This window comes from Buteo buteo, chromosome 18, assembly GCF_964188355.1.
Source record: "Buteo buteo chromosome 18, bButBut1.hap1.1, whole genome shotgun sequence".
Lineage (NCBI taxonomy): Eukaryota > Metazoa > Chordata > Aves > Accipitriformes > Accipitridae > Buteo > Buteo buteo.
Window position 1 is genome coordinate 5,089,629 of NC_134188.1, and position 27,481 is coordinate 5,117,109.

Sequence of the window (27,481 nt, forward strand, 5' to 3'; positions counted from 1 at the left end):
TCCAATACAGAAGGTGGGGCAGAGACAAGTGGGTATGACACTACCGAGACAATCTTTGGAAATACAACCCCAGCAGGATTCAATAAATGTATTATAATGTTGTACTGAATAGCAGAAGAACTGTTAAATTTGTCACTGAGATGTTCCACTAGCTGCTGTCTGGAGCAACACAGCAAGTTAGCAATTTCTTGCATTTGTCTTCTAAAATAATGTTCTGAGTATAACCTTAAAAGCCGGAACCTCCCTAATTTAAAGTTCCTGCTTTGTGAATAGTTTCAGAAGGACAAAAGCAAGCCAATTAGCTTTTAATTATTGTAGAGTAGGATAAAACCACCAGCCTCTTCCAACATCCATTACAAACTATTATCACAGTTAAGGTGTTTGTGAAATATTGTCTACTGTTCCCATTAGCATCATACAGGAAATCAGTGAATTACCTTAATGAATGTAGGATATGGAAGATCTGTATTAAGGAAGCCACACAGCTAACTAGAAACATTAATATTTATGGCTTTGTTTCTCTCCTCCAGTGGAGGCATAAATCAGTATTCTCAGCTGAAAAGATCCCCAAAACGTCACATTGTCCAATTGAGTAATTTTCATTCAAAAGGAATGCTTTTGGAGGGTACCAGGAAAGCCCAAATAACCGCTTCTAGTAGTACACGCTACAGTTTCAGCAGTGTTTTTTAGAGTGTATTTCCAAAGTAGAGCTCTGTAAGCCTTACATTTTTTGTGTGCTGAGCCCCCAACCACAGAAGAGAAGAGCCTCTGTTTAAAAAGGTAAGCCATGAACATTTATAGAACAAGGCATTCTTTGACACCATCTCTTACCTGACCTACGAATTCAGGACTGTCCCCTCTTGCTACAGTACTGTATGGGTCACTGCTTTCAAATCATGATGGCATTTCACTGCCTATTTGAATATCAACATGCTTTCTTTTTGATTTAGCCTCAATCCCTTTAATGTCCTTTTTAAAGTGATTACAGACACCAACCAGAAAGATAAAAAGGAGGTTAAAGAAATGCACAGCAGTGGTCTAATAGGAGATTAAAAGCCTTGACAATTTAGAAAAAGATTTAACTGTAGTTAAGTCAGTTGTTACATGTCAAAGGACCTGTATAAATTCAATTTCTTCTGGAACAGAAAGTTGGCTATATCCTAATCCTAGAAAATAAAATACTAGCTACTGAAACTGTATATTGTCAGTGTCTGCATCACCACCATTCTCTACAGAGTGAGTGGAATGACCCAGCAGCTACAGGGGAAAAGAAAAAAAAAAAAAGAAAAAGAAAAAGGAAGAAGTAGCATCTTAGTCTCCTATGAATTACTGAAGTTTGGCAAAACAATGTAAAATAAGTTGAAAGCTGATCTGCCAATAAAAAAAAAATCAGCTCACGCACGTACTTTTTTAATTTATGGAGCAAGACAGGTTCTACAACTACTGAAGATCCTGTGGTCTCTCACACGTCTCCTGCTATTAATCATGAGAGTGCTCAGCTAAAATTTTGCTAGTGGTGCAGCTCTTGGAAAACTACAAATAGCTTTGTTAAATCAACCTTGGAAAACAAAGGGCTGGAGAGGCTACTATCAGAAGCAGACTTAACTTTTGAAGTCACAGAAATTTTCCAGCACTGTCCTAGATGGTAAGGATTTTGCACAAATTTCTATCGCAGTTTCCCTCCTGTCTCCTACTCTGGTCAGCACAGTTTAGGAATGGATCCTTTTGCCTTACGACCATCCTCTGTGATAACTATATCAGCAGAAACCTCCCCCAGTTAAAGGGGTTTTATGGATCCTTTATGCTGTGTTGAAAGACCAGAGTAGCATAAAGGGACCAGCATTGCTTATCCATAGTATTCAGTGCATTCTAGGATGAAAAGTTAATACTGTATCTCATGCTATATTACCGAATTCCAAGTTTTAATATTAATGTACTAAGTTTATTTAAAATATCCATAAATGTTTGAATATTAGCTTAGTGAATACATTGTTTTCATCCAAAACAGGGGGAATATAACCATCAGTTAAATCAACAGAATTAACCCGCCAATGCCAACTTGCTTTGAAGTGGATTATTTTAAAGAAAGTTAACCCAAACAAATTTTTAAAAGCTAACCCAAGTACAGTGTACCTTGTTAAGACATGAGATAATGTGACTGAGGTCAATCCAAGGAGTACCCGCTTCTGTCACCTGATGGAAAAGGTGATCTCGAAAGAGCTTTAGTAAATACCTGTCTCCAGTTTCAGACCACGTTGGGTCCTTCTGAAACCTGGTGTAAAACAAAGGCTCATATTAAAGCTCAGAAAGTTAAGAAAAATCAAAACCCACAGATATACATGACTCTTCAAACTAAACTGAGTAATCTTACTGGTCTGCTAAGCTACCTGTTACAATCTGCAATTAAATTACAGTCTCCCTCCTGCCACAAACAGAAGATAACATATTCAAAGTTTCTCAGCTGCTGAGGCGCCCGAAGCTAATGCCTACCAAGGGCCACAGAAAATTAATGGAAGAAAGCAAGATCTATCTTCAATATGTTTAACATGTAAATGTTAGAAACCAGCATTACAAACAGAACTCAAGTCTGTTGAATAGGATGGAAAACAAACCATGAACACTTCATTTTTATGTAGCAGTCAATCAAAAAAAGCTAAAAATTAACTAGCTTAAAACCGTATCTACATCATTTGCTACAGTTAAAGCAAGCTATGGATTTCCTCAAAAACTACTGTCACTCACAAGATACTGCTAAGAGAAACCATACTAAAAAAAATGAAGGAACTTTGGCATATCTATTTGTAGACGTCTCTTTTATTTAAAATTTTGGTCAAAGTTGCTTATCTTATTTTTCTCAAGGCTTCTTAAATACTCATTTATTCAGGGGTAAATATGGGGAAAATGTTTAGCTTAAATTTATGAGGGAAGAAACCTTGTATTGCAAACTGGGTTTTATATACTCTACACCATGAAAACAAGCATTTCTTACTCTGGCCTCTCATTGATTGTTCCCAATTTTGCTAGAAGCCTAAACAACCTTCCATTTTGCACCTCCTAGAAAACAAGAAAAGTTATTGAATTTCTGAAACATAAAATTAAGACACTTATTTGCAAAAGATATACAGCAGTAATGCCAAAGAAGCACTATTCATTACAATGATTTATTTATTCAAAGAAGAGTGTATAATTTTTTCAGAAAGAGATCGAATGCATTATACTGTGTATCAGTAACCCAAAGCACATTTTAGCACTTCATATTCAAATTATAAAGTGGAGCACTGGATCAGGCAATCTATTTCTTTGTGGAAACAAAAGTCTAGTCTCTTGCCAGCCTACACTTACAGGTATGCTAAAATACAGTAAGTTAAACAGGAAGAATATGTTGATATATATACACACACTTATCAATACCTGTAGAAGTATATAGTATAGCACCTTATTTCAGGTAAAAATGAGAAAGAACATAATCTACCAGATCTGTTTTTCAGAAATGCTTTGTAGGCCATTATTAGTAAATATTTAGCAACAATAAAATCAGACTAACATTCAAATTACAATTTATTCCAAATATAATTTTGAAACAAGTTTTTCCCAAAAAGCTAGAATTTAAGTCTTAAAACAGTATAAATTCTGAGTCCATCAATGACAGAGATAAAGCAATAAGAACGAGCTCACACAAAAGACAGAACATTAGAATTATAGATGCTTAGAATACATGCAACTGAAAAATTGATTTCATACATTTTTCTACATCACTTAGGATACAGTAAAAAGTTACATCCTAGCTTACATTACACTGTGGATTAATCTTTTACTTAAAAGCTGCTCAAGGCTGGCAGGAAAAAGATTCTCTCCTGATATTATTCATATTCTCCAATGGCCCAGCTCTCCAACATTATTCATGCTAAGCTGCACCTCATTCCATGCATGATCATATTGATTTCAAATGAATTCAGTCTGGAGTAGATTACTGTGCACAGCTGAGTACATAAAGTAAGTCAAGGTGATAATAGCTTGACCTCAGACAACCTATGGGTTGCAAGACTTCTATTACCAGTCTAAAAACACACAGCAGAACACCTTGTACCACAACAGTAGCTACACTTCAGAGCCTGACAGGGAAGACTTACCTTGTCCAGCTAGCAGAGGTCTATGCAACCTCCAAATAATTTTTTGGTGTGTGGCCAAATACACAAAAGCCAAACCCCACCTGTGCAAATGCCACTGCCTTGCAGACTCCCAGTCAACGGTGACACAGATGAGCAACACTGGCACTAAGTCTCCAGGTGGCCTCTCTGCAGGCTTGGGAGCCTGTAAGGCAGGGAGCCCTTCTACAGAGTGGATTAGAGGACTTAAAAAACCGAGGCTTTGGATGCTGTGGCATAGAGATGAGGGGAATATTAAAGTGAGGAAGGAAAGGGATCACGTAATGGGGTCACTGCTACGTGAAACGTGAGCGTTACGGGAGTGACAAAATATTCATGGCTTCAAGAAAACAAAGTTATTAACTACATACAAACCACTTCCAGCATCAGAAGCCCCTAGGCTACAGATGACTGTGTGCTTGGAGAATACGAGGAAAAATATCATACGTGATAGTCTTGTTCTAATACTCTCCCCTAAGCATCTGCTTTGGGCAATAATGACGAGAGGGTACAAGGCTAGATTTAAGGGATACTGTAGCTCAGTTGTTACTGAGGATGAGATAGAACAAACAGGTTCTACTATAACAGCTAATTAGCAACTGCTGTTTATCACTGCCAGGTAAACAGCTATTCCAAATTGCGGGCTATGCAACACCTTGGATTTGTAGTGGCTTTGCTCACCTGCCAGTGATAAGCAACTGATACAACCAACCTGACTGAAAATGTGGACTGCTTAATGCTGACTACAGGACAATCTCCATCTTTGTTATGGGAAAAGGTCCACCTGCCCAAATTTGCGCAGGCACATTGGGCCACCTTAACAAGAAATGATCTTAAACATCCTCAGAGCAGGAGTAGTGGTTGACTCTGACAGAGTGGGCACCCGTCATCCAGAGCTCTGCATCCAAAGCAGATACTGCCTTGCTCTTCTACAGCTCTTTGCGTCTGATGGATTTCACTATCCTTCACTAAGGAGGGGAAAACTGTTATCCAACAAGCCAATGGTGGAGAAATTAAGAGAACCAGTCCATCAGAATCCCAACCATTGGTCTACTGCCTCTTAAAATAAAAAAATCTCTCAATGAGGGCATATAATGGAAAGGAGTCACAGGACTTGATTAAATCCTTCAAAACTTAATACCCTATCCCACAACTACCTCCAGTATCATGAAAGCCTTCTGTAACGTATCTTAGTCTTGTTAGAACATCCTGTGATCAGTGGCTTCTAATGGGCAGATACTCCCTCTTTCCTGTTGAACAAATACACGCTAACATGGGACAAAGTATGTATTTCCTTTGTAGGAAGCACTTGATAGCTTGACTGAACTCGATAGACTAACCAGACCCCCACAGCAAGAGGTGCACACTTCAGGGAAACTGAGGATGGCAGCCTTTACCTCCATGATCTAGCATTCATTTGGCAAGGAAAACATATGAGATAAGTAAAGGGACACTGGAATCCAAATCTGTCCAAGAATTTAAAGGCAACATTTGTTGCTGCATAACCTCTAGCATGAAGTACATGATCTAGTGTGTGATGACATACATGGCCTTATTTACTCTACTTTTTAACCATTCTATAAAAAACACCTTTTCCCCAAGACAGCTGGTTGGACCTGAAGATGTTATTTCAGTTAAAGCCCAGCTAAGGACATCCTAAAACTAGTGGTTCTTGGAGCTTTTGGACTTTCAATACCTTGAGCTCAGAGTTCCCAAGTGTGCAGGCAGATTACTTAGATTGCTAAACAAACAAAAGGAAAAAAAAAGCAGTAGAAAACATTCCCTGTTAAGGTACAGCTGTAGGAATACTGACTAGAGGTCTTCCTATAGGAATTACTAAATTATTTACCTTTGCAAGATCTTCCTCTATAACATCATTTCGCATTTGAGCAGCATCCAACTGAGTATAGAATCGTGCACCAATCATAGGCATGATATCATTTACACTGCGAAGCCTGTTTTGGTCGGTCAGCAAATACCTGCCAAAATATCCCCACCCCCAAAAAGATTACTTAAACATGCTGCAAATGCAAATGCCAGAGAGATCATCCTGTTACGATTTTATAACTATTTGACCCTTATGTCTATTTAATACATAAAGTTGACAATTGCAGTGTTTCTTAAAAAAGACATTAACAAAGAAAACATGTGTGTTAACTTGCATGTATACATCCAGTCAGTTATTTATACAAGACAGGAGTGTACTTTTATGGAACCGCGTAGTTCACCCCACTCAAACAGCAAGAACATACTCTAAAAGAGAGAAGATGTGAAGATTCAGACTGTAATGCAATTGTTTTTCAAATGAGGGAGGGGGCAGAGATTTCTACTTTTACCTCTTAGGCTGCAAGAGGAGAAAGGCTGACTATACTAAAGAACACCACAAAATAATGCGCAGCCGAGAAAAACTAGCACTTAACCCTTTGGTCAAAAAGGCAATGTGCCTATTCCTCAATACCTTCTGAAACTGTAAGATAAGGCTAGCATATTGCTATGGTAGATAATAGGCTATGAAGCCCAGTATTGAAGACAACTTAAAATGCTTGTCTTGTTTAAGCTCCTAATTCTTATTATGAGCTTTAACAGCACTTAGTAAAGAAAGGATACTGATTTCACTAGATATACCATGAAAATACACATTATACAAACAAATTTTAAATTATAATGTTTAACAATGCATTGACTGTGCAGACAACTCAATGACAGTAGTTATATCCGTAATCTTACTTGCATCTAAAAATACCATTTGACATTTTCATTTGCATGTTTAAAAAAAGTAGTAATTTCCTTTGAAAGATTTATTAAGCAAACTTACAAAATCAGATTCTTCAAATCAGAGGAATAGTTGATTGTCACCAGTTCCATTGCTTTCTGCAAATTCTCTCTCTGAATTCCTGATAAAGAATTGCAAGCCAAAGCCAACACAACTTTCCCCAGGGAGATCAGATCTGCTTGCTAACAGGGAAAACACACAGAGATAAGATTCTTAGTATAGATAAACATTACTTACGGTACTAGATGGTGTTTAAAAAGAAACAGTTCTTCACTAACCTTAGAAGAATTTGAGCAACTAAAATAAGCACTATCCAAATCACAGTTCAATAGGACTGTCCAAGTTACAGTAGTTAAAATGTACAGAGGAAAATCTGTCCTGATTTTCTGTCCTGAAACCTAGCAATTTCTAAGTACTATGTTTATCTTCAAATGCTTAAAATTTACCTATTTTTAGCGTAAGGATAGTACCAGAGAGAACTCTTGTGTAGTGAGCAGAAGCTCTGCATGGAGGTTCTCCTCACCACCCACCTGCTCACTTCTGACAAGGCAAGGAGCTGGTGGCAAATAGAGCACGTCTTCTCAATACAAGATGCAGAAATACCCGTCAAGGATTATTTGTTAAAACAGAAACAGTATTTGCTGGACTCGTATCTCTTCACACTGGCCATCCACACCAGATTCTAGCAAATGATGTTTCTGTTTTAACAAAGACCTCAAAGATTTTCATCTCTGATAGCCAGTGTGAAAAGATATGAAGTGCCTGAAATAACTAGACAGGAGCAGGCCTGTATGGCTGGCAAATTGAGCAGCATCACGTTTTATGAAGACATCCTTAGTGTTACTAAACACAAGTAGAACTGCTCTTAAAAGAGGAATGCTGCATACAGGCTGCTTTGCCACAAAAGAAAATTCTGCTAATTTTAATAGACAGCCACCAGAAATTATTTTGAAAAGCTACACCAGATTTTAAAGCCCACTCCTAAAAACAGGAGCCTAATTTAGCAGCAGACAGTGACATCCTTAGCAAAAGCTGCCCCGATTCTTTCCATAAGAAGGCTTTCAGCTGCACACAACTTGGCCAAACTTGAAACAACTGCAGCTTTTCATGCTGGATGCCTGCTTCAGACTGAATTTAAGAGTCAGCTAGACATACAAATCTAGTATTTTCAAGTTTTCTTCTGAGACAGTAAGATATTTTTGCAAAAGTAAAAAAGCAAAGCTACTAATTATCAAGAATGTCAGCTCCATAGTCTAGAGCAAGGCTATGCTGTTTAGCAAAGAACGCAGTCATACAAGGAATACACCTTCTGTCATTTCTGTAAGAAAGGCCAAAAATTTGACAGCACCGCAACATTAAAAGTTCTGGTTAGAATTTGGCAGCTTTAGAAAAGTGCTGTGCCGGTGAACATGCCACAGTCCCCCACAGCTCTTCCACCCAGAGGGGTAACCATGTCTGCTGCCTCCAGTGGAGCAGAGCTTTCCCCGCAGCCCCGTCTCCCAGGGGGTGAGCGACAGAGTAAAGAAAACCTTTCCAGGTCTCTCCATGTCCCCGGTGTCTCCATATCACGTATGATTAAGCGGCACAATTTAAACATGGATACGCAACATGGCAGAAGTTAAAAAGCATGGTACTCTTGTGCTAATAAAGACAGAAAAAGGACGTGGAAAATGGGACAGAAATAAGAAGGACAAAGTGGTGCAGAAGGAGATGGGACTACCATTTGCTAGAGTCGATTTCCTAAGGCACCTGGAATTCCTGAGTATCAGCGTTCCTTTGTATTTTGGTAAAGGGAAGTGAAACAGAGCAACAAACCCCATTTTGGTGGGAACCCACCTGCTTCCACTACGAAGTAGTCTATTTGATCAGCAGAGGATACTATTATAGTACTGAACAGAGGAATCTTTCTGATGCAGTATCTATACAGAGACTTGTGTCACCTGGCACAATGGCATTTTTATTACTATTTTTTTTCTCTAAAAGACTTAGAAGAAATACGTATTTGTACTAACCGCAATCTTTCTTCTTTCTGCAGTCCCCTATTTTACACTTAACACCTTCCAACTTTTAGTAATTCATAAAGTTGTATCCTATATAAAGTCTCTATTGTCACACAACCCTGAGACACCAAAAATAAACAACTTCAGGCAAGACCCTGTGAAAAAGCAGTCTTCCTTTACATAGGTGTTTTCATAATACAGATTGCATTAGATTTTAAGAATGGCTGAGAAAGAATCTTCCTTAGCCAGGAAATTCTAAATTCAGGCTTCTGGTTTCTTGAGTGTTTGACTCGCAACCTTAATTTTTGTTTGTTTTGAAAATTACATCTAATAGAAAAACTGGCAGAAATGATACAATGCACTAATGCAGCCTCCAACACACACATTTCAAATTAGTCAATGCTTAACTTGTTTTAGTTGCAAAAGTGACTTGGATTCGTCCCACTAATTTTAGGAACATAAACTTCAAGCAATTCAGTTAAGAGTCTAATCAATTTAAGATATCTGTAATTCTGCAAGACAATTCAGATTTTGAGTGAGCCAAATTGCTCTCTGGAAGTGCCTCACTATTCACTGACAGCTGAAACCCTGAAAGAAATGTTATTACAATGCCCAATGTTTAAAGTTTTACAAGTGCACAAAGACAGGCAGTAATTTTCCTGTGTGATAGGGGAATCACAGAGTATCTCGAGTTGGAAGGGAGCCATAAAGATCAGGATTTATGGAAGTCAGATTCCTATTTTGGAAGGGACAAAACTACCATCCACTGACCAACTCTATCCATGCAGACAGGGTACACAACTTCCCAGAAGTTTGAGTTTTTCTTCCCAATCCTTTCTATAAGGAAGCAATCCACATATGCCTGTTTAAGCCCTAACCTCCTGTCTGAAAACATCAACAGATTCAGCTCTCCCTGCTTCTAGACAGAAAAAGGTTAAAGGAGGCACACCAGAACTACTAGACCTCCCTGGAGCAGGGATACCAGAAATAAATGCTGTACTCCTAGAGTAGCCTCGACTAGCGCAAGGTACAGATCACCTTTAGGTATGATCATTTCCCGGTTTATACTCCATATCATGCTTTGCATGTATCTATGGATTGCACCAGTTCCTTTTGCCACAGACCTGCCAGAAGACTTCTCCTATGGGAACTATCAACAGTGACTATTAAGTCATACTTTCAAGGAAAAACTTTACATCTTTTAAGTAGAGGCTGCCTTTTGTTCAAAAATGTACCTTGCATGCAACTAATGACCATTTAATTAGGAACTCAATTCATAACTGTAACCTGTACCAACCTATCTTTTTATCTTCTGAAAGCTTTGCTAGCAAAGATTTTATCACCATCTAGTTCATTGATAGAAATGTTAAATAGCATTAGACTAAAAACCAGCCCCTAGGAGACAAACACAGAAACAGCCCTCTTCATTAATGTCTCCCTGTTATCAAATGAATTTCAACTATGTCAGTGAGCGATTTAAAAGTTAATTGAACAGGTACCCTTTCCCTTCTGCATAATTTTTTTTAAAAAACATTAAAAAGGTATGTGCTACTACGCCAAATGCCCTGGAGATACCTCAGCATTTTATACACTTGGCTTTATCAGCCAGACATGTAAACTAGTCAAATAAAACTTATTTTTGACAAGATCCATCTTCCATAAACTCTTTGAAACTGACATTACTCTTTTGTTTATCCTGTTCTACTGCTTTGCTTGGATCAGTATCAGCTCATCCACTCTACAATTCTGTGGATTCACTTACCCTTTTAAGTTCTGGAATTGCCCTTAGAAGTGCCTCCAAGTTCCTAGATTTTTTTATTATTTCTTTTTTCAAAAGTCAACATTAATACTTCAGATGCCTCTTCAGCTAGTTTCTTTAAATTTGGGGAGGTGCATGTGAAAGTTATTTTGGTTTGCTAAATTAAAAATATTTACTTTGAGCAAATGTAACCTTATAGCCCTTGTTAAATCAATAAAACTTATGTTTTCTCTTCATTTTGTATGGAGAGGACTCACTTTCATTTTATTCCAGATATATTCCAGAAATATTTATTAAACCTTTTTACTGTTTGCTACATCACCATTTACAGTTTTCCCATCTGTATGTCGTAATTGGCTGACACAGGACTTAAGGATTGGGGGGTGGGAAGTGATGTGCTGGAATTTATATAGGCTTAACACCTTGTTTTTAATGCAAGTGGCCACTCATATTTCAGTTACTTCTTTTTAGCTTCCCTTATTGCTGCCTTTATTTAACTCTTAAATGATCATATAAATTAACGTGTTTACCACAAATTGTAAAGAACAATTGCATTCCTTTTACAAAGACCCTCACTCTCCTGGCCAAACTCTTTCCTATATATATTAATAATGGGAAATAGCCAGAAAGTGACAAACACTAACAAAAACACCTTCCTCCATTGAAGACAGCAACAAGGAAATGCATATTAGCTGGGCAGCTAACCAAGAGATAACCTACATTTTTAACAGTCACAGGAGTCCCAGAGGAATTCAGGAACTGGGTCATGGATCGAGAGGAAAAAGGACAAGCAGCAGCTGTTATTTTGTAATTTTATCTGGCTAGGGCAAACAAAGGTAGAGGATGATAAATCACTCCTGAATTTCAAGGAATGAACTCAGTCCAGAATCTCTGAAGGAACAAAATGGATAGTGAAAGCCTAGCCCTTCTAGAGGAAGTGACAAAAAAGAAGGCAATACCGTATTTTCTAACTCTAGTTTAGAACTTCCAAACTATATATTTAAGAGTACTTCTTTTCTGGTTTAGCTATGATACCTCAACAATTTGGATACTAACAGTGTATAAAACATGCATAAATATCCCCCTAAACAAAACTAGGCATTACCAAGTAAGTTAGTTGCCAAGTAGTTGGGCTGCTATGGTGGTAAATGCTTTTGACAGATTCATGTACCTGTGAGTATTTTTAGATTTGTACCTCCAAGTGCATTAAACGTTTTGCTTTAAAATTACTTGAATGTCATAATATCTCAGGAGGATCTCTTTCCCAGCTGCAATTAAAATAAATTTAAAGAAGTATTTAGATTAAAAAAAAAAGAATCTCATTACATTTTTAGGCATGGAATCTCTCACTAGCATGTATTCCTATCTCCTCTCAGCTGTTTTCCACTAAATTATTACCAAAAGCCCATTGATATGTAGCTGGGGGAGGGGAGCAGGGAATCCTTTGATGTACTACTGAAAGTACACTGAAAATTGCTTTAATGTATCACTCAAAAAAAGAAAAAGTTGCTATGTTCTAGGACATGGTCTCCAATAAGCTAGTTTCTGCCTGGCCAAAGTTCAAACATTTCATTTATTACTGGAAGACTCTGAATGAACAATTTTCTCACATTGAATAAGCTCAATTAATGAAAATAAATTAAATCCAACTCCCTGCTGTAGTCTTTCACTCCCAGTACGGACAGGGTACGTGATGACTGCTGAAGCAATGTACTTTACCCTGAGGGGAAGTTAGGGAAAGAAGCACTCCTGTACACAGTGATGCTCCAGATGACTGTGGAACAGATTTTGTTAAATCTAAAGGGATTCTTCTTAATTCAGGAATTATGCAGAGTCCACACTTCAGAGAACACCAGGAAGAGCATGGAAAAACTAGGAGCCTAAAATAAAGATACACTAGATACACTTTTAGGAGCGAGGAGAAGGCCTAAGTGCAGTTATTTAAAAGATCTCTTACTCCTCTGTGAACAGGTATTCAACACTTATTTTTGTTAAAATAACAAAAGAGAAAGCAAAGCAAAACCTGTTACTGAACCATTATTTTTTGATCTCTAACACTAAATGTAAGATTTTTCTTCTCCTTCCTTTAGAAATTCATATTTCTAACCATTTCTGACTTAAGTTTGTTAAATACTAACAGTTCAAGCTGTTTAGTGAGTTTGCTGAAATTTTAGAAGCAGAAGATACCAAAATGAGCATTCATATTTCTAAATTACAAGCAAATTTGAATAATGCTTGGCAGAACCAAGATCAAATCAGGAATGAAAAAATACAGTCATTTAGAGATAGGATATGCTGGACTACAGTTTAATTAAAATATTTGTCTTCCAAAAGGAATCACACTGCTTTTCAATACTCCCCATGCCAAGTCACCAACCTAACTCTGGCGCTGTTGTCTTACCTGAAACTGAGCCATTAATGCCAGTGGATTATTTTGACTGTTGTCAAATGTCAAAACATCAAAGATTCCAACACAATTAACTCGTAACCTTTAGGAACAAGATGAGAAAATGAAGAAGTGCCATTAAATTCTGTTGTTACTCAATTTTTCCTCTAGCATTCACTGGATGCTTTGATATGCAAAAAAAGTCATCAGTACTCAGCAAATTACTATGAAGCAGAAAATACTAATTGTACTATTTGATAAAATGCAACAGTCTTCAGTTTACAAATAAATCAGCAAATGTCTAAATTGTCAGTAGTGGATCTGAACAGTACTATGAGGATCATGCGTAAGTCTTCCCAAAATATGTTTAAAAAGAACTTTAAAAACAATTTATAAGTTTTAGCACATTTCTCATGCTAGTTAAAAGCAACAGAACTTCCTAGTCAGACTTCGTTATTTCTGTAAAAGGTGCACAGTCAGCAGCTACCACGAATACAGATCCCAGTAACACAGTGAGAACAAACGCTTTCATTACCTTGTTTTGCCTGTTACTAGAATCTTTGTTGGATCCATCACTCGGCACGCCAGTCCTGCCGTATGAATAGTCCGTAACGCAGAGCTGAGCTGCACAATGTATGCCCATATCAAAGACTCTGGAAGCAATCCAGCGTGCTGCCGCGGTAGAGGTCCATCATGCTGACCTAGAAGTAAAACATTGTAAGCATCAATAGAAGGTTACTGCGCAAAATTCACATTAGAACATTTTGAATTATACAGTTAACTCACATGTTCATTTCATTCAACTCTTAACAGTCCTCGAAAGACATATTTATTGTGCTTTAATGGTTGGTTTGGGGTTGGGGATTTTTTTTTTTTGTTTGGTTTAGTTTAGGGTTTTTTTGAAGGACACCACATTTTAAAATGCTAACAATTCATTAGGCATTATTATTTTCACTCTCATATCTAGGAAAACCATGCTGATTTTTAAAGTTTAGGATGAATAATCACTACAAAAAGAGCACTGGTTAGAAATTGCTGAAAGTGGGTGGTACATCAAATATGCAGGCACTTCAGAAGTAAAAATGCCAGTATTCTGAAACAATAGCATCTACCACAACAGCTGCAACAGATCCCATTTTACCTCTTTTACTGTAGGAAGGCTTACAAATTAAACATTCTCTATCATCTGATAAGACAAAGAAAAAAAGTCACAAGCTAGTTTCAAATTACATGGGCAAATCAGACTGTAAGACTTAGAGGCTAAACATCGCTGAACACAACTTCACTTCAGAATTATATTCTGCTGTGACCCAGCTCCCTGACAAGTCATCACGGCATGACCCCTGTTCAATGGCCCATCTGAAAGCAATGCATCATTCCCCTTCCAAACGGATTTACAGTCCTCCTTTCAAAAGTAAAACTAATTCTTTGCAAACACACACCCAAATTCTACACTGCCAACAGTTTCTGAGTAATACTGAGCCAGAGATGAAAAAATAAAGATATAGATAACTAATGTTATTTTTCGTAAGATGCATGTAACACAAAGAAGTTGCTACTGTTTGTGCGGCACAAAGCTGAAGTAGAAGAAAATACATCCAGAGTAAGACAGGGCATCTCAATTTTACAAAACGTGATAGGCATTTCATGAGGTTGCCTCAGTACTGATTTTGCTAATTTTGAGACCAGCAATATCATCAGTATTCAGTAAAATCATGTAAGCATCCAATTCAGTTGTAAACTGACTGCACTCCTCTCCTTCAAACATTGGTTTCTTTGGTTTTTGTTGGGATTTCTTTTTTTTTACTCTCCCTACAGGAGCATATCAACATTTGTGCACTTGCTCAAAATAAGTTTGTGTGTGTGTGCTTGCATGTGTACACACAAGTATATGCAAGAGTGAAAAAAATGAAACACGTACTGAAAATTTTTTACTTAGAAATTTTACTGATTTTGGGGTGGAAATGTTCCCAGCTTTCATTTCTGAGCTTTTGTTTGTTTGTTTTTAAGCTTTAGTTCATTTTTCAGGTTTAAAGTGCTTTGGTTTAGATTATAAAGACCAAGACACTGACTCCTTTAAATAGCAATAAGTCTGTCATGTCTACTGAAGGCTGAATACAATGAGATATTCTTTGGTTTTTTCTGGCCTCCTGATGAATCATTATGCAAATCACTTCCCACAAACCAGCATACCAGAAGTCTCACGTAGCAAACTTTTTTCCCCTCATGATTATCTCTTCTTCAGCATGACAAAAATTATGATGATATGAAATGATTGAGGAGATATAACCTCCTTTATTAGTCCAGGCTTTCTCTAGTTACTACTTGCTACAGAATACACTTTATATTTGGTAAACAGCAATGTGTGCGATATGTTTAACAGGAATATGTATGGACACTGTAAGACAGAGTTACATCTGTGTGAAATAAATACTTCCAGAACACAAATGTTGCCATAATATCCCAAAGAGAGAGAAAAGCCAAAACTTGGAAGTTATTTTTCTGCACGCAACTTCAAAACAACAGCACTTGCCTTTTGATTTCCAGATAAAGGCCATGTAACCAAGAGAATATTCAACGTACACTAAAAAGCTGAAAGATCAGAGTTCAACACAGCTTCTCCCCCGCTATCAGAAAAATCTCAACCAAGCAACAACATTATTTTACTACTGGAAAGACTTGCTTGAGGCTACAGCCAAACTAGGCTGCTGCTTTCAGACTGGTTGGCCGCACCCCATGTTCCCATACACTAAAGGTACAAGCTAGAACACTGGAAGAATCAGTTTTGAAATGCCTTCTTACATATCTATCTGTTCAAAACAAGTAAGATTAAAAGCAGTTCAGTTTGCTGCAGTGCTGACTATGAAGTACGTCCGATGAGGTCCATCAGGCCCTGCCACAGATAGCACTTGAGCAAGGACCCAAGGACATGAGACCCAAAAGCTCGCTCTTCAGGCAAAACACACCATTGAAAGCTCTCTAAATGGTGCTGAACACAGTGGAAAACATCACAAGAATATAAGAAAATGTTACAAAATTTATCAGAATTACTTTACTCCAAAAAGTGGTATTTTAGAGGTTTCATGGTTGATTTGAAAAAGCCTTCCCACCACAGGTTGAATCCACAGCCACAACATGCAAAATTTCAGATTACATTCTTCCCACCTACCGCAGGGCAGACTGACCTCTCCCACTGCTTTCATCTCTCTGAGATGCAGAACATAGATACTAATGGAGAAGATTAAAAATGTAAGAACCACCATTTCGAAAACACAGGTTATCCATTATTTTTCCTTGACACATTAAGATAAAAATTGTTGTCAGCATTTTTCTTTATTTATTTTTATTTTTAAGTTCTGTGGTATCACGTTCTCAATGGAACAAAAAGTGTACTCTTTGCACTGGTGCACATGTGTATACTTCTTTTTTGTTTGTTAAAAAAGCGTTCAAATGAAATTCAGTTCCCCAGAGCAAGGATAAAGCCAGGGATAGTCCTGGAGTGGAAGAGCTGGGACCACTGGCAGTAGAACCTGTTTTACATCATCAGGAACACTGTCAGAAAGCATGCTAACAAACAGCAATTCTCATCAAACAGTTATGAAAAAAAAAAAAAAGTCCAATGAAAGATTTAGCTGCTTACTACATTGAACCTCTCAGGCCTGTAAATCAGTCTCTTACATTGAGAACTGTGAATTGTTCAGTGTTTGCTTGGTGTTCCTGTGTTAAAGTACTGAAAGCAAGATAAATGGAGTAGCCTTCATTTCTCCCCCTTCTCCAGGGAAACCTGGGCTTCAATTTTACTTTTCCCAATTTTCAATATACAGAAAGGTTCTGAACTACTAGTGCAGCACTACATTTTGTAAAAAATCTGAAGATATTGAAAACTTGGATTTACTTTGAAAAAGTTGCAGCTTTTGGCAAAGGTATTTTAGGATAATTATTAGTCACATATTTTGACCTTAACAACATCACATTGACTTTTGACATTCGTTTATTCTTTCTCCTCATCACAGTCTAAGTACACAACTTATTTCTTTTTCAATGGAAAAGGTATGTTATGAAAAAACATTCAGCAACTGGGGATGCAAAAACTGTGAAGTCAGCACTGAAGTCCACTTTTGTGCATTACATACTACTATTAATGTGTCCAAAGGAAAACAAGGTTCAGGAAACTTGCCTATCCTCATTAGAAAGTATTTGTTTGCTGAAAAGCAGAATCTGTGGTGCTGCAAACTACTATTAACAGCATGTACACCGATGTTTAATTACTCAGAGTGTTTTTAATAAACAGACCAAAGGACATATCAAAGGCACGCTTATCTCTGCCAACCACAAAAACCTTACTGGCAGCAGTGGATAGTTACTGTTAATTTGCCAGGACTTTCTGGCCAATAGTTTTAAAGTACGTACATTCAGAATGTGGTTTACCATTTAATTACTGGACTGTTAAGAACATTTCAGTGCTTTTGGGTTAACTTGCTAATTTAAAAAGAACATCATTTCTGCAGAGATAAAGGTACTAACATGTACTATAATCTGAAGTTGAGCAGTATCAGAAAGGTGGAAGAAAACAAACAAGTTCCAGAACAACAGATTTAATGTTTAGACACTTTTGATAGAAATAAGTATACTGAGGAAATGTAACAAATGAGAATCAAACAAAAGAGGAACTTTTCAAATAAATGTACTCCAAGTAACAATTAACTGAAAAGTCAGGCTCCTGATTTTAAAACTTGTGTAAATTCAGTAAAACATGACAGAGCAATGTCAGATTATCACACTGTACCACCTGAAGAAAGAGGATATCTCATTGCATAAAGAACACAAGCAATAAATTCTATAGCATTCAGAAGTAACAAAGCCATTAGTTTACAGTATAAAAATAAATATAAGCTGGTTTTTTTTTCCCCACACCAAATCTCTTCCAAAGTAGTTCTGTAACAGGGTCTGTAAATAACACGGCAAAAAGAAAAAAATGCAAGACTGACCACACTGCCACCAGTGACATGCAAGACAGCTATGTAAACCATAATCCTCATCTTTTAACTGTCAAAGTCTCACGTTGCCAACTGGAGTGTTCAACATAAATAAGGTTGCATACCTGAAATCAAATTCTCTGAGTTCACTGATCAGGTTCACAGTGTTGTGCCTCCTAAAACCTTTAAAAGCAATTGTACTAATCTGGGCCTCATGCTGCAGAGTACCCAACTTCCATCCATTCCCCTGCTTCTCTTGGGAGTCTCCTCTAGGCAGGCAGACGGCCAAGAAACTCTGTGAGGGGATGGAGAAAGGATCCATGAAGGCAGGCAATTCTGAGAAATCAAGTTATAGGTATGCAATCTTATTTTTCTCTCTTAAATTGCTCCTTCTACTGAGGACCAGACTAGAAAGCAGCAGTTACCAAAAAAAGAAAGGCCAAAGCAAAGATGTGCAGAAAGATTTGGCAAAATTTGGGAATTTCAGGTGACTTTTTTTCTCATTTATCTAGTAAAAAGACTGGAAGAGCAGGTAATGAGAAGTGCCATAGACAAGAGAGAGTTACCTTCCTTACAGATCCCTCTAAGTTCTGCTGCAACAGTTCATTTTAATTAGAGAGTACTTTGGTTTGGCCAAACAGAAATTGATGTCTTATTTCCAATTTCAAAGACCATCCCTGCCTACAGAAGGAAGTAGTAGTTGGTCAAACAAATGGTCCAGATAGCCCACTAGCCTGTTTCAAAGACACATAACGCTAAAATTAGAACAGCAGCTTGCAATTAATACCTGACCATACAAATATAAACAAATAGAATATTCTACTAGCCTCCAATGATTTGCAGCTCAGAGAACTCCTGAGCTAGAGATAGTGTCTTTGCAGTTAACAGTCTTCAAGTATTTCTCCTCCATGAGTAAGCCCACTTTCACCTTGAACCCAGGCAAAAGTCCACAATAATCTGTGATAAAGTTCCATGGCTTAATTGTCTTTACACAGGTTTTGAATTTGCTAGTGGGCTAGTTTCATTTGTCACTCTCTAGTTTTAGGCTGGAAGAAACAGTAAACTATTGTTGCTTATTCATTTTTTCTTTATCCCTGATGATTTTTCAGACACCTGCCATATTGCAGTCATTTTTAATCCCATCATACTCCTGTCCATCTTTAAAAGCATGAAAAGTACTATTCTGTTCTTCATACAGAAGCTGTTCCATGCCTTTGATCAACCCTGTCACCTCTTTCAATTTCTTTGCTGTTCTTCTACGCCCTTCAAAATGTGTAAGGAGGACCGCAAGTACAGATAGGAGTCTATGATGCACCCACATCTTGAATACAACATCTTCCTTTTCATTGTTTACTTTTTTCTTAATAACCTGCAACAATCCATCTCCTAGTTACTGCTATTCAGCAAGAGAACAGTATTTTCCTTAATCTACTTAACTATAGCCCCAGATCTATTACTGAATGGTAACAGCCACAACAGAGGCCACCATTTTATGTTTAAAGCTAGTTATGTTTTCCCTCAATCACATCAGTTTACATTATATCACCTGCTAGATTACTGCCAAGAGTCCCAGTCTTGTAAGATCCTTCTGCAATCCATCACAATTGGCCTTTGTTTTTAACAACCCAAATAATTTGGTATGATCAGCAAACTTTGACAGACCATTGTTTATCTTCAGTGAAAATAAGTGAATGTGTTAAGAAATAAAACTCCCAGCACATATTCTTGTGAGACCCCATCAGTGGTCTCCCTTCACTGTGACGATCAACTGCTCACTCTCACTCCGTTTCTCATCTTCTAACCAGTTATTAATCTAACTGAGGACTTTCTCTTTTATCTGATGGTCACTTAAGTTTCTTTTAGAGTCTCTGATGGACTTCATTGAAAACCAAAGATTCCATCTACTGGATCTTCCTGCAAAGAACTTGGATAGATTAATGAGACATGACTGCCCTTTATAAGAGCAAAACTTAATTATTTTCCAGTGTGACAAAAGAATGTGTCCCCAAGAATTTTATTGTAACTTCTATTATTTTATCTAGAACAGACATCATTCTTCTGTAATACTCTAGAGAGGTATAAAAACATAACAAGGACTGATTTACATGGAAATTGAAAACCATGGGTGGGAGACACTCGGAAGTCTAGCCCTGCACGTAACAGTCATTAACCTGGCAGTAGGTGTTCCAGGTTTATCCTACCAAATTAGTTTCACATCAGGCTCACTGAATTTGTAATTGCGTTCTTCGACTTGCCACAGGATATGACAAGTCAAACTAGGGTTTCCTCTGTCTGAGATATTACCACCAAAACCAGTGGTGGAACTCAAGTTCCAATCTCACTTATACCAGTCAGCTCAGTGCAAAGCCAGTGGGAATTATTCAGTATATAAGGGATCTGCAAGCCTTTGACCGTGTTCACCCACTACCAATCCATTATACTCTGATCTACCAGATAGCCAAGTAAAGTTTTCCATGTCAACCTTCGAAACAGATTGAATTCACAGCTAAAGGCTCTAATTTCAAAAGGCACAAGAACGAAGAAACCTTAGCTCCTGCTTCTCTTTATACACTGGCAGCCTAGAGACATGTAGGGAACACCTACTCTAATAAAACAAACAAGGCCAGGTCATAGTCCTCTGGTTGTGGATCTCATTTCAGGGTTGGTCCTGCATCGAGCAGGAACTTGGGCCAAATGAGCTCTGAGGGTACCTTCCTACCCTAAGAATTTCTGGGATTCCATTCAGCTTTCTCAGCATGGCACTGGGCTCTACTAACAGCTTTGCCCTGTTGTGTTCCAGAGCACACATGGATGCAGTCTGTGGGACTGCATGGGTCACAAACTGGTCCTAACAGGCAGAATGACTGGCGGTGTACTGTTTTGGAGGGGAGGAGGCTTTAGCCATATGGATATAAGCTTTGCTGGGCGACTTGCTGAATCACAGACCATGCTGTGACAGATTTTATTTATGAATGTAGATGTAGCTTTAGTGACTCCTTTGAAGCCATAGTATAAATCTGAAAAAAATCAGACCATGATGTGAAGTCTGTGACTGAAAAGAATATATGTTACAGGAAATTTTCAATCCATTTCTTGTCTTAACTAGTACTTCACATTTCAAAACATTAAATAAAACACTGTCTAATTAGTCCCCATAATACTCCATGAGGAAGTAAAAAATTAAAAGTGGAGGGCACCTGAACAGCAAAAGCATCAAATTGACATAACACATGTCTTTTACAATTTTGGAAACATCTCCATTAAGCGTCAGGTGTCACCCAGTGACAGACCTACAATTAGGACCCCAGAGTTCTTGGCTTTCATTCATCCCATTCGAACTTATTTCCCTGTCAAGGAACTGTAATTCCCTTACAAACTGATGTCAATTTTGCATGTTAGTCATAAGTCAAATGTGACCAGAAAAGTAAATTGTTCATTGTTAGACTTCTATCTTAGATTTTAACTCTAGTTATACTTTTCTGTTATGTCAAAAAAAAATTATGTTCAGAAATTTTACAAATAGGAAGTGAAGAAGAGTTCTCTGATCCCAATCAGCTTATGATATGACAGAACTGATTAGGTAAAAAATTAAGTTGAACGACTATTTCTGACCACCTACTTACTGCTTAAGTATTGGAAATAGTTTACAGAAGTATTGTACGATAACGTATTTTCCTTACCCCATTTCCGTTTTGTGAAATAGGCATCAGCACTAGGGTCATTGAAGTGTCTGCTCATCATAGTCTCTCCTCCAGCATGAAAATCATATGCAAACACAAGAGCTTAAAAATAGAAACATGTGACAATTACTAACTCAAGCATATTTAGAAAAAAGTCTCAACACATCAGTTGGGAAGAAAAACCAAAAAACTTACAATGTTCTCCAAACGCTTTAGTGGTAAACACTTCACGCAAAGTTACTATATTTGAGTGCTGAATTTTTTTCCACATGTCAACCAATACCATGCACTTGGTGTTAACAAGACGAAAACCTAGAAAAGAACAAAAACCATGGCTTAAAATGTAATGTTTTGGGGGAGAATTTTTTACTTTGACATTTCTTCTGAAACTACTGAAAAGCAACCAGACATTAAAATATCACTAGCATGCTTAGGAATGCTAGTCCTATCGAGACAAGTCAATTTTTCTCACCATGTATCCTCCGAAGGCAATACGGCAGGTCATCTTTACTATTTACAGCTTTATAGCATGATGTAATGTACCCAAAGTTGCTTGTTTTCTGTATCCGATTGGGTGGTGGCAGTGGTTCCAAAGGAAAGAGACTGTGGTAGCTGTCCACTTCCGCTGGAACTGCTAAAATCAGTTTATACACAGAAACATAGTAGGTATCAGCTGACTTTGAGAAAGTTACTACAGTAGCAAAGAAGATTAAAACGACTGCAATACATAAATTCTTTGCACCATCTTTTAGATGCATGTAAAGTTAAAATTCACTATTTTAGCTTTAATACCAATATATAGGTTCCTGGAAGAGATTCCACAAAGCTAAAATAACTGTCTTCAGAGAAACAGTTACACCAAGTAAAATCAACAGAATAGATGCACAGTTCCATCTGCCATTTTCTCATTTGCCTTAAAAATTCACCCTTCTGAATGACCGTTCTTTGGTGTTTTTTTCCTGCAGATTCAAAAATAACCACCAACTTCCATAAAGACTTCATACCACTGTAAGAACCCTGTTTTCATCACAAAAAAAGCAAATCTGGATCTTATGTGTTTTAACATACTGGTTTAGAAAACAGAAGGAGAGAGGTGCTGAAAGTTTACAAATCAGATTAAGAGATTACCCTTGCAAGACGAGATACACTTGTACTTCATCTGCATTAGTAAACTAAATTGCATTTTTTTACTGTATCATTATCATGTTAAACACACATTTGAGAAGTAAAGATACTGCAACCAAAAAAAGCAATGTGTTTAAATCAAGTTGAACACAGTCAATTGTAAATTCTCCAAAATCCAAACTACAATGAATAATATATGCTTCTCTTGCCTGACAACTAGTATGCCAGCCAATTCACTTTAAAACAAATTAATTTTCTAGTTTATATACAGCCTTTGAAAATATATGCATCCTTTAAAGGAATACCTAATATGTACAAAGTAATACACTACTGTTCTTCATGAGACTTTATTGCCTTCATTTTTCCTTTCTCAGCAATTTTAAGTATTCCCAACAATTAAGAGGTTTTAAAACAGAAGAAAATCAGAGAAGAAAGAGAAAATAGAAGCAAGAAACAAATTTCCTATTTCTGAAAAACTTTGTATCTGATTATCCACAGCCCAGGCTGATGATTAAGGCTTCATGAAAAATTAAAACCAGGTGGTGTTCTTTGCAAGATGTTGTTAATATTGTTGAATATGCATGGTTGCAGAACAATATGATCACAGTTTACGTTATAAGAAACACTTACTTACCAGGAATATCAGCCTGATCAATCTGGGCCATAGTTATTAAGTGTCTGTTGATCAGTTCCTGAAGAACAAATTCAGTCAGGTTTTGAACGCTATAATTCAGCTTATCATTTTAACAGTACACTGTCTTTGAAGTTCCAGCTACTTGTACTAAAAAAGGGAGTTGATGCAAGTGTCCAGGGTTGGGGGGGGAAGGGGGTGAAGACCACTAGGCTTGAAAACATTAATGACAAAATATATAAATTCTTGAAGGAAGGAACTGCAGAAGACACATTAGCTAGAGCTGGCATTAGCAGAGGCACCTACTACAGTAAAGCTGAAATAAGTAACAGTCACAGCCAGCTCTCAGAGAAAGGCTCATCAACTAACACCTGCATACACTTTCATTTCAGTCAAAGACTTTAAAACTGGAGAGGATTACAGCTTAAAGGAATGCTACATAAATGAACTCATGCATACCAAAACAATACACGAGAAATAAGAATCCTTAGCTGAACAGTAAATCATGGCACGCAGATTAGATTGCAGTCACATATGTTGTAACCTGCCCCCACCCTCTGTGGTACTCCACCCATTACAGAACTTGATTTTTTAAATTCTCCACAGGGAAAATTGACTGCAAGGACTTTGAGTGACTATTTCTCTTCTACTATTAGTGATTTTCTAGTTTCTGCCAAGATATGAGATTTTCCTTTAAATTCTCTATCATCGTACCTGTCTGAGCTCATCTGCCATGAAGAAGGAAGGTGCATTTGCTTTTGGCTGCATGTAAGCAACGTGAGGTGCAGCTGGATGGTAAATGTGGTAGTTTGGAAATACCTGAAAACAAAACATTTTAACAAGAAGTTTAAAACCCTTAACAATAGGGAAAACAAAGAGTTTTGTCACCCTTTTAGTTTGAGCTACTGAACTATGAAGGCTTCATGCACAAGTACGTGTTACAAATCAATTGTCAGATATACTACAATTTCCTTATGAGATATTTACTACTAATGATTTCAAGGGGGTGTGTGTATGTATGTACATAGTTATTTTAACATTTTTGTAACTGCCTTTTCCCCTCCACTGTAAATGGAAGGGTTATTTAACCCATCAGAAAAAAAAAACAATCTGAATTTTTCATGTTTTCTCCTTATGTATGTATCCACTGAGATACACATAAAATGCTTTCTTTCTATTGCTGTATAAAAAAACCCCCAAAACTCTCCACAGAGGTAAATGAAAAATACATATAAAATTCTCTAGTCCTTAAATTTCAGTGATTTTGGAGAACAATTACAACAATTAAAAGGCCAAATCTTCATAGAGAATAAGGGTTTCAGAGTATTTAGAATAATCTCTGTAGCATCAACCAATTCAGTATTTGGCAACTCCATACACTTCTGTATGGAAAGCAAACATACCATTCCTGTGAGAGGTGCTGGAGTTGTATCAGTGTAGAAGTACGTTGTTCCACCCACTGTTTCCTTCTGGATCACCTGGCCGGTAGATGGAGGCTGAGAGACAGCATTAGCAACAGAAGCAGAGGCACTAGTAGGCACCATATAGTTTGCTGGGTTAGGAGTATGACTTCTTCTTCGAGGAGCAGGAGATGTATGAGGAGTTATTTTGGGGGAATGAAGAGGAGAAGATCCTGCTGACAGTGACATTCCTTCAAGAAACACAAGAAGATTCTTGATCAAATCTTTGTCATCAAAAAAAAAAATAAATTAGCCATTTGAAAAAAAAACAAACCCAGCCTTCACTGCCAGTAATATTCTGAGCAGGTGAGATGCTTAAGGACTGCTACATCTATATGAGCAGTAAGAGGTAAAACATTAAGAGCAAGACTGAACAGATACATTTTCCCCAAAAATCATGCTTAGTTCTGAGAGAAAGGGCTTGGGAACTTATGATCTACACAGAGAGAACTGGAATGAAAGACACAGAAGTAGTAGAAAGGGGGAGACAAATCAAATTAATGCTGTGTCTAGAAGAGAGTTTATTAAACCACAAAACCATAAAATATTAACAACTGCATGGTAAGTGAATGTTTACATAAGTTACATGAGCAGTCAATGGAGTTTGCCGAGCTGTAACTTACTTCACCTCATTATGTGTGTGTCTTTTACTTGAACCAACTCCACAGCTATGAATGAATATTGCAGTTAGATCTCCAGTAACTACAGCATGCAAATAAGCAATACACAGTACGCTACTTTTAATAATTTCAGAGGAGAAATTATTTATTTTCCTATAATTATTGTATTCAGAAATTGTCCTCCAGAAGATCTATTTAGTATGCAAAGACAGGTAGCTTCTCAGAATAGGAAGTCTGTTAGGCATTCATGCTGAGGTTTTCAAATTTATTTCAAATTATTGTATTGACTGGTGTTCACCCTCAACATTAGACAGGCAACTCAACTGAAACTTGAGAAGCTCAGCTTCTAAACAAAGTGCATCAGTGGGGAAAAACCAGGGCAACCTTCTCTGCACACACTTTTTAGTTACCAAAAATGAGTTTAGTTACTTCAAGAGTCATTGTATGCGGAATCCTCAGATACACTTATTTATAAAAGTTTAGATGTCAAAGATGTGAGGAAGGGATTACCCTTCAGAAAACTTCTAGTATTACTAGTAGAAGATCCTAGATATCTACATATTCAGATTAATACAAAGAAGAGCATCTATGAAACTTACTGTTGCTCAGTTCAGACTGGGATGTACTTTCTCTTCCTTAAATCAGAACTACATTAGCCATACTACATTCTTTTTTTGAAAGGACAGAAGATACACAACTTTTATATTTAATGCTCTATGGGCAGCTGAGAATTCTTCTCTAATTAAGAATTCAGTTAGTTGGTACTCAGATACTTGCTTAAATTACTTCCATTTACAACCTTTAGTTACCACAGCTTATAAATGGAAGTAACTTAAGCAAATATCTGAGTAACAAAAACAAGAACGACTTTTTTTTTTTGCATACACACTTCTTAGTTACCAAAAGCTAGTTTAGCTACTTCCGTCAGGGGTTATTGTATGCAGAGTTCTCAATATGCATCATCAGTAATGTGTAGGAGTTTTTCTTTTTTTTTTTTAACACTCATGTCCTGTCTCTACAGTAGTCGCAACCCTCCTACATCTACTTTTTCCTTTTTTTAAGCAAACCACAAAAGCAAATAACAATTTTAGTATTAACAGTTTAATCAGTAGGTGGGGAAAAATTATTTTGAAACTGTATTATCCTAATGATATTAGAGTATTTGTAACCTTTCGTTTAACTCCAATAATTCACTTTATTGACATCTCAAAAACTATGCGTATTCATTCAGCACAATATTTCTTTTGTTCTTGAAAAGTGAATAGTTCCAACAAAACAAACAAGACTTTTTAATGTAAACCAGAAGAAAATCCTACACCTTTCTCTTTAGTTGGGTCTCTTCAGTCATTTATTCTTTTTATAAAACATAAAAATATAAGAATTTAGGAATATAAGAATTATAAAAAAGTCTAGACTTTTCTGGGCCAGAACTTTTCTTTATATTAATATATGTACATGTATGTGTACATACACCTTAGAGAGAAGCAATACTGTGGAATAATTGCTTGCTGACTAGTGTATTAACTTAATAAAATGTAAATTATAATAGGCACTTCTGAATGTTTAAAGTACTTCTGAATGGTAACATAAGTAGTGTCCTAAAAATCTGCTTACAAATCAACTGTATGACCGTAAAACGTTACGCATTGTGATACCACTGGTTTATGCTACAGAAGAAAGTAAGTTTCCATTAAGGTAAAAGTTGCCTTGAGTGACGAACACTTAAAATACTTCAATAGCTACTGTATAGATGGTTACATTTTTAACAAAAGACTAAACCATGAATGCGTACTTAATCCATTGTGAGAAAACAGCAATTTCAAGGGAAACAATATATTACTATTAAAATTTGAAGGATGGCTAATTAAAGTGGCCATAAAACTGGAGCAGCTCTACAGTTTGTGTCTATGATGTTCAAGGGATTCT

General features: G+C 37.0%; 1 protein-coding gene across 9 annotated transcripts in view; it reads right to left on the reverse strand.

Annotated features, from left to right (window-relative positions):
* The window catches only part of PAN3 (poly(A) specific ribonuclease subunit PAN3), an 82,640-nt gene that overhangs the window by 3,934 nt on the left and 51,225 nt on the right, over window positions 1-27,481 (reverse strand). For all 9 annotated transcript variants that reach the window (XM_075050673.1, XM_075050669.1, XM_075050670.1 and 6 more), the window contains 12 exons: window positions 24,879-25,126; window positions 24,190-24,294; window positions 23,479-23,536; window positions 22,192-22,353; window positions 21,915-22,031; window positions 21,720-21,821; window positions 13,599-13,764; window positions 13,079-13,166; window positions 6,961-7,100; window positions 5,995-6,124; window positions 2,990-3,054; window positions 2,134-2,272 (listed from right to left, as the gene is read on the reverse strand). In XM_075050673.1, coding sequence (XP_074906774.1) covers window positions 2,134-2,272; window positions 2,990-3,054; window positions 5,995-6,124; window positions 6,961-7,100; window positions 13,079-13,166; window positions 13,599-13,764; window positions 21,720-21,821; window positions 21,915-22,031; window positions 22,192-22,353; window positions 23,479-23,536; window positions 24,190-24,294; window positions 24,879-25,126 — 1,520 coding nt within the window. The remainder of the gene's footprint in view (window positions 1-2,133; window positions 2,273-2,989; window positions 3,055-5,994; window positions 6,125-6,960; window positions 7,101-13,078; window positions 13,167-13,598; window positions 13,765-21,719; window positions 21,822-21,914; window positions 22,032-22,191; window positions 22,354-23,478; window positions 23,537-24,189; window positions 24,295-24,878; window positions 25,127-27,481) is intronic.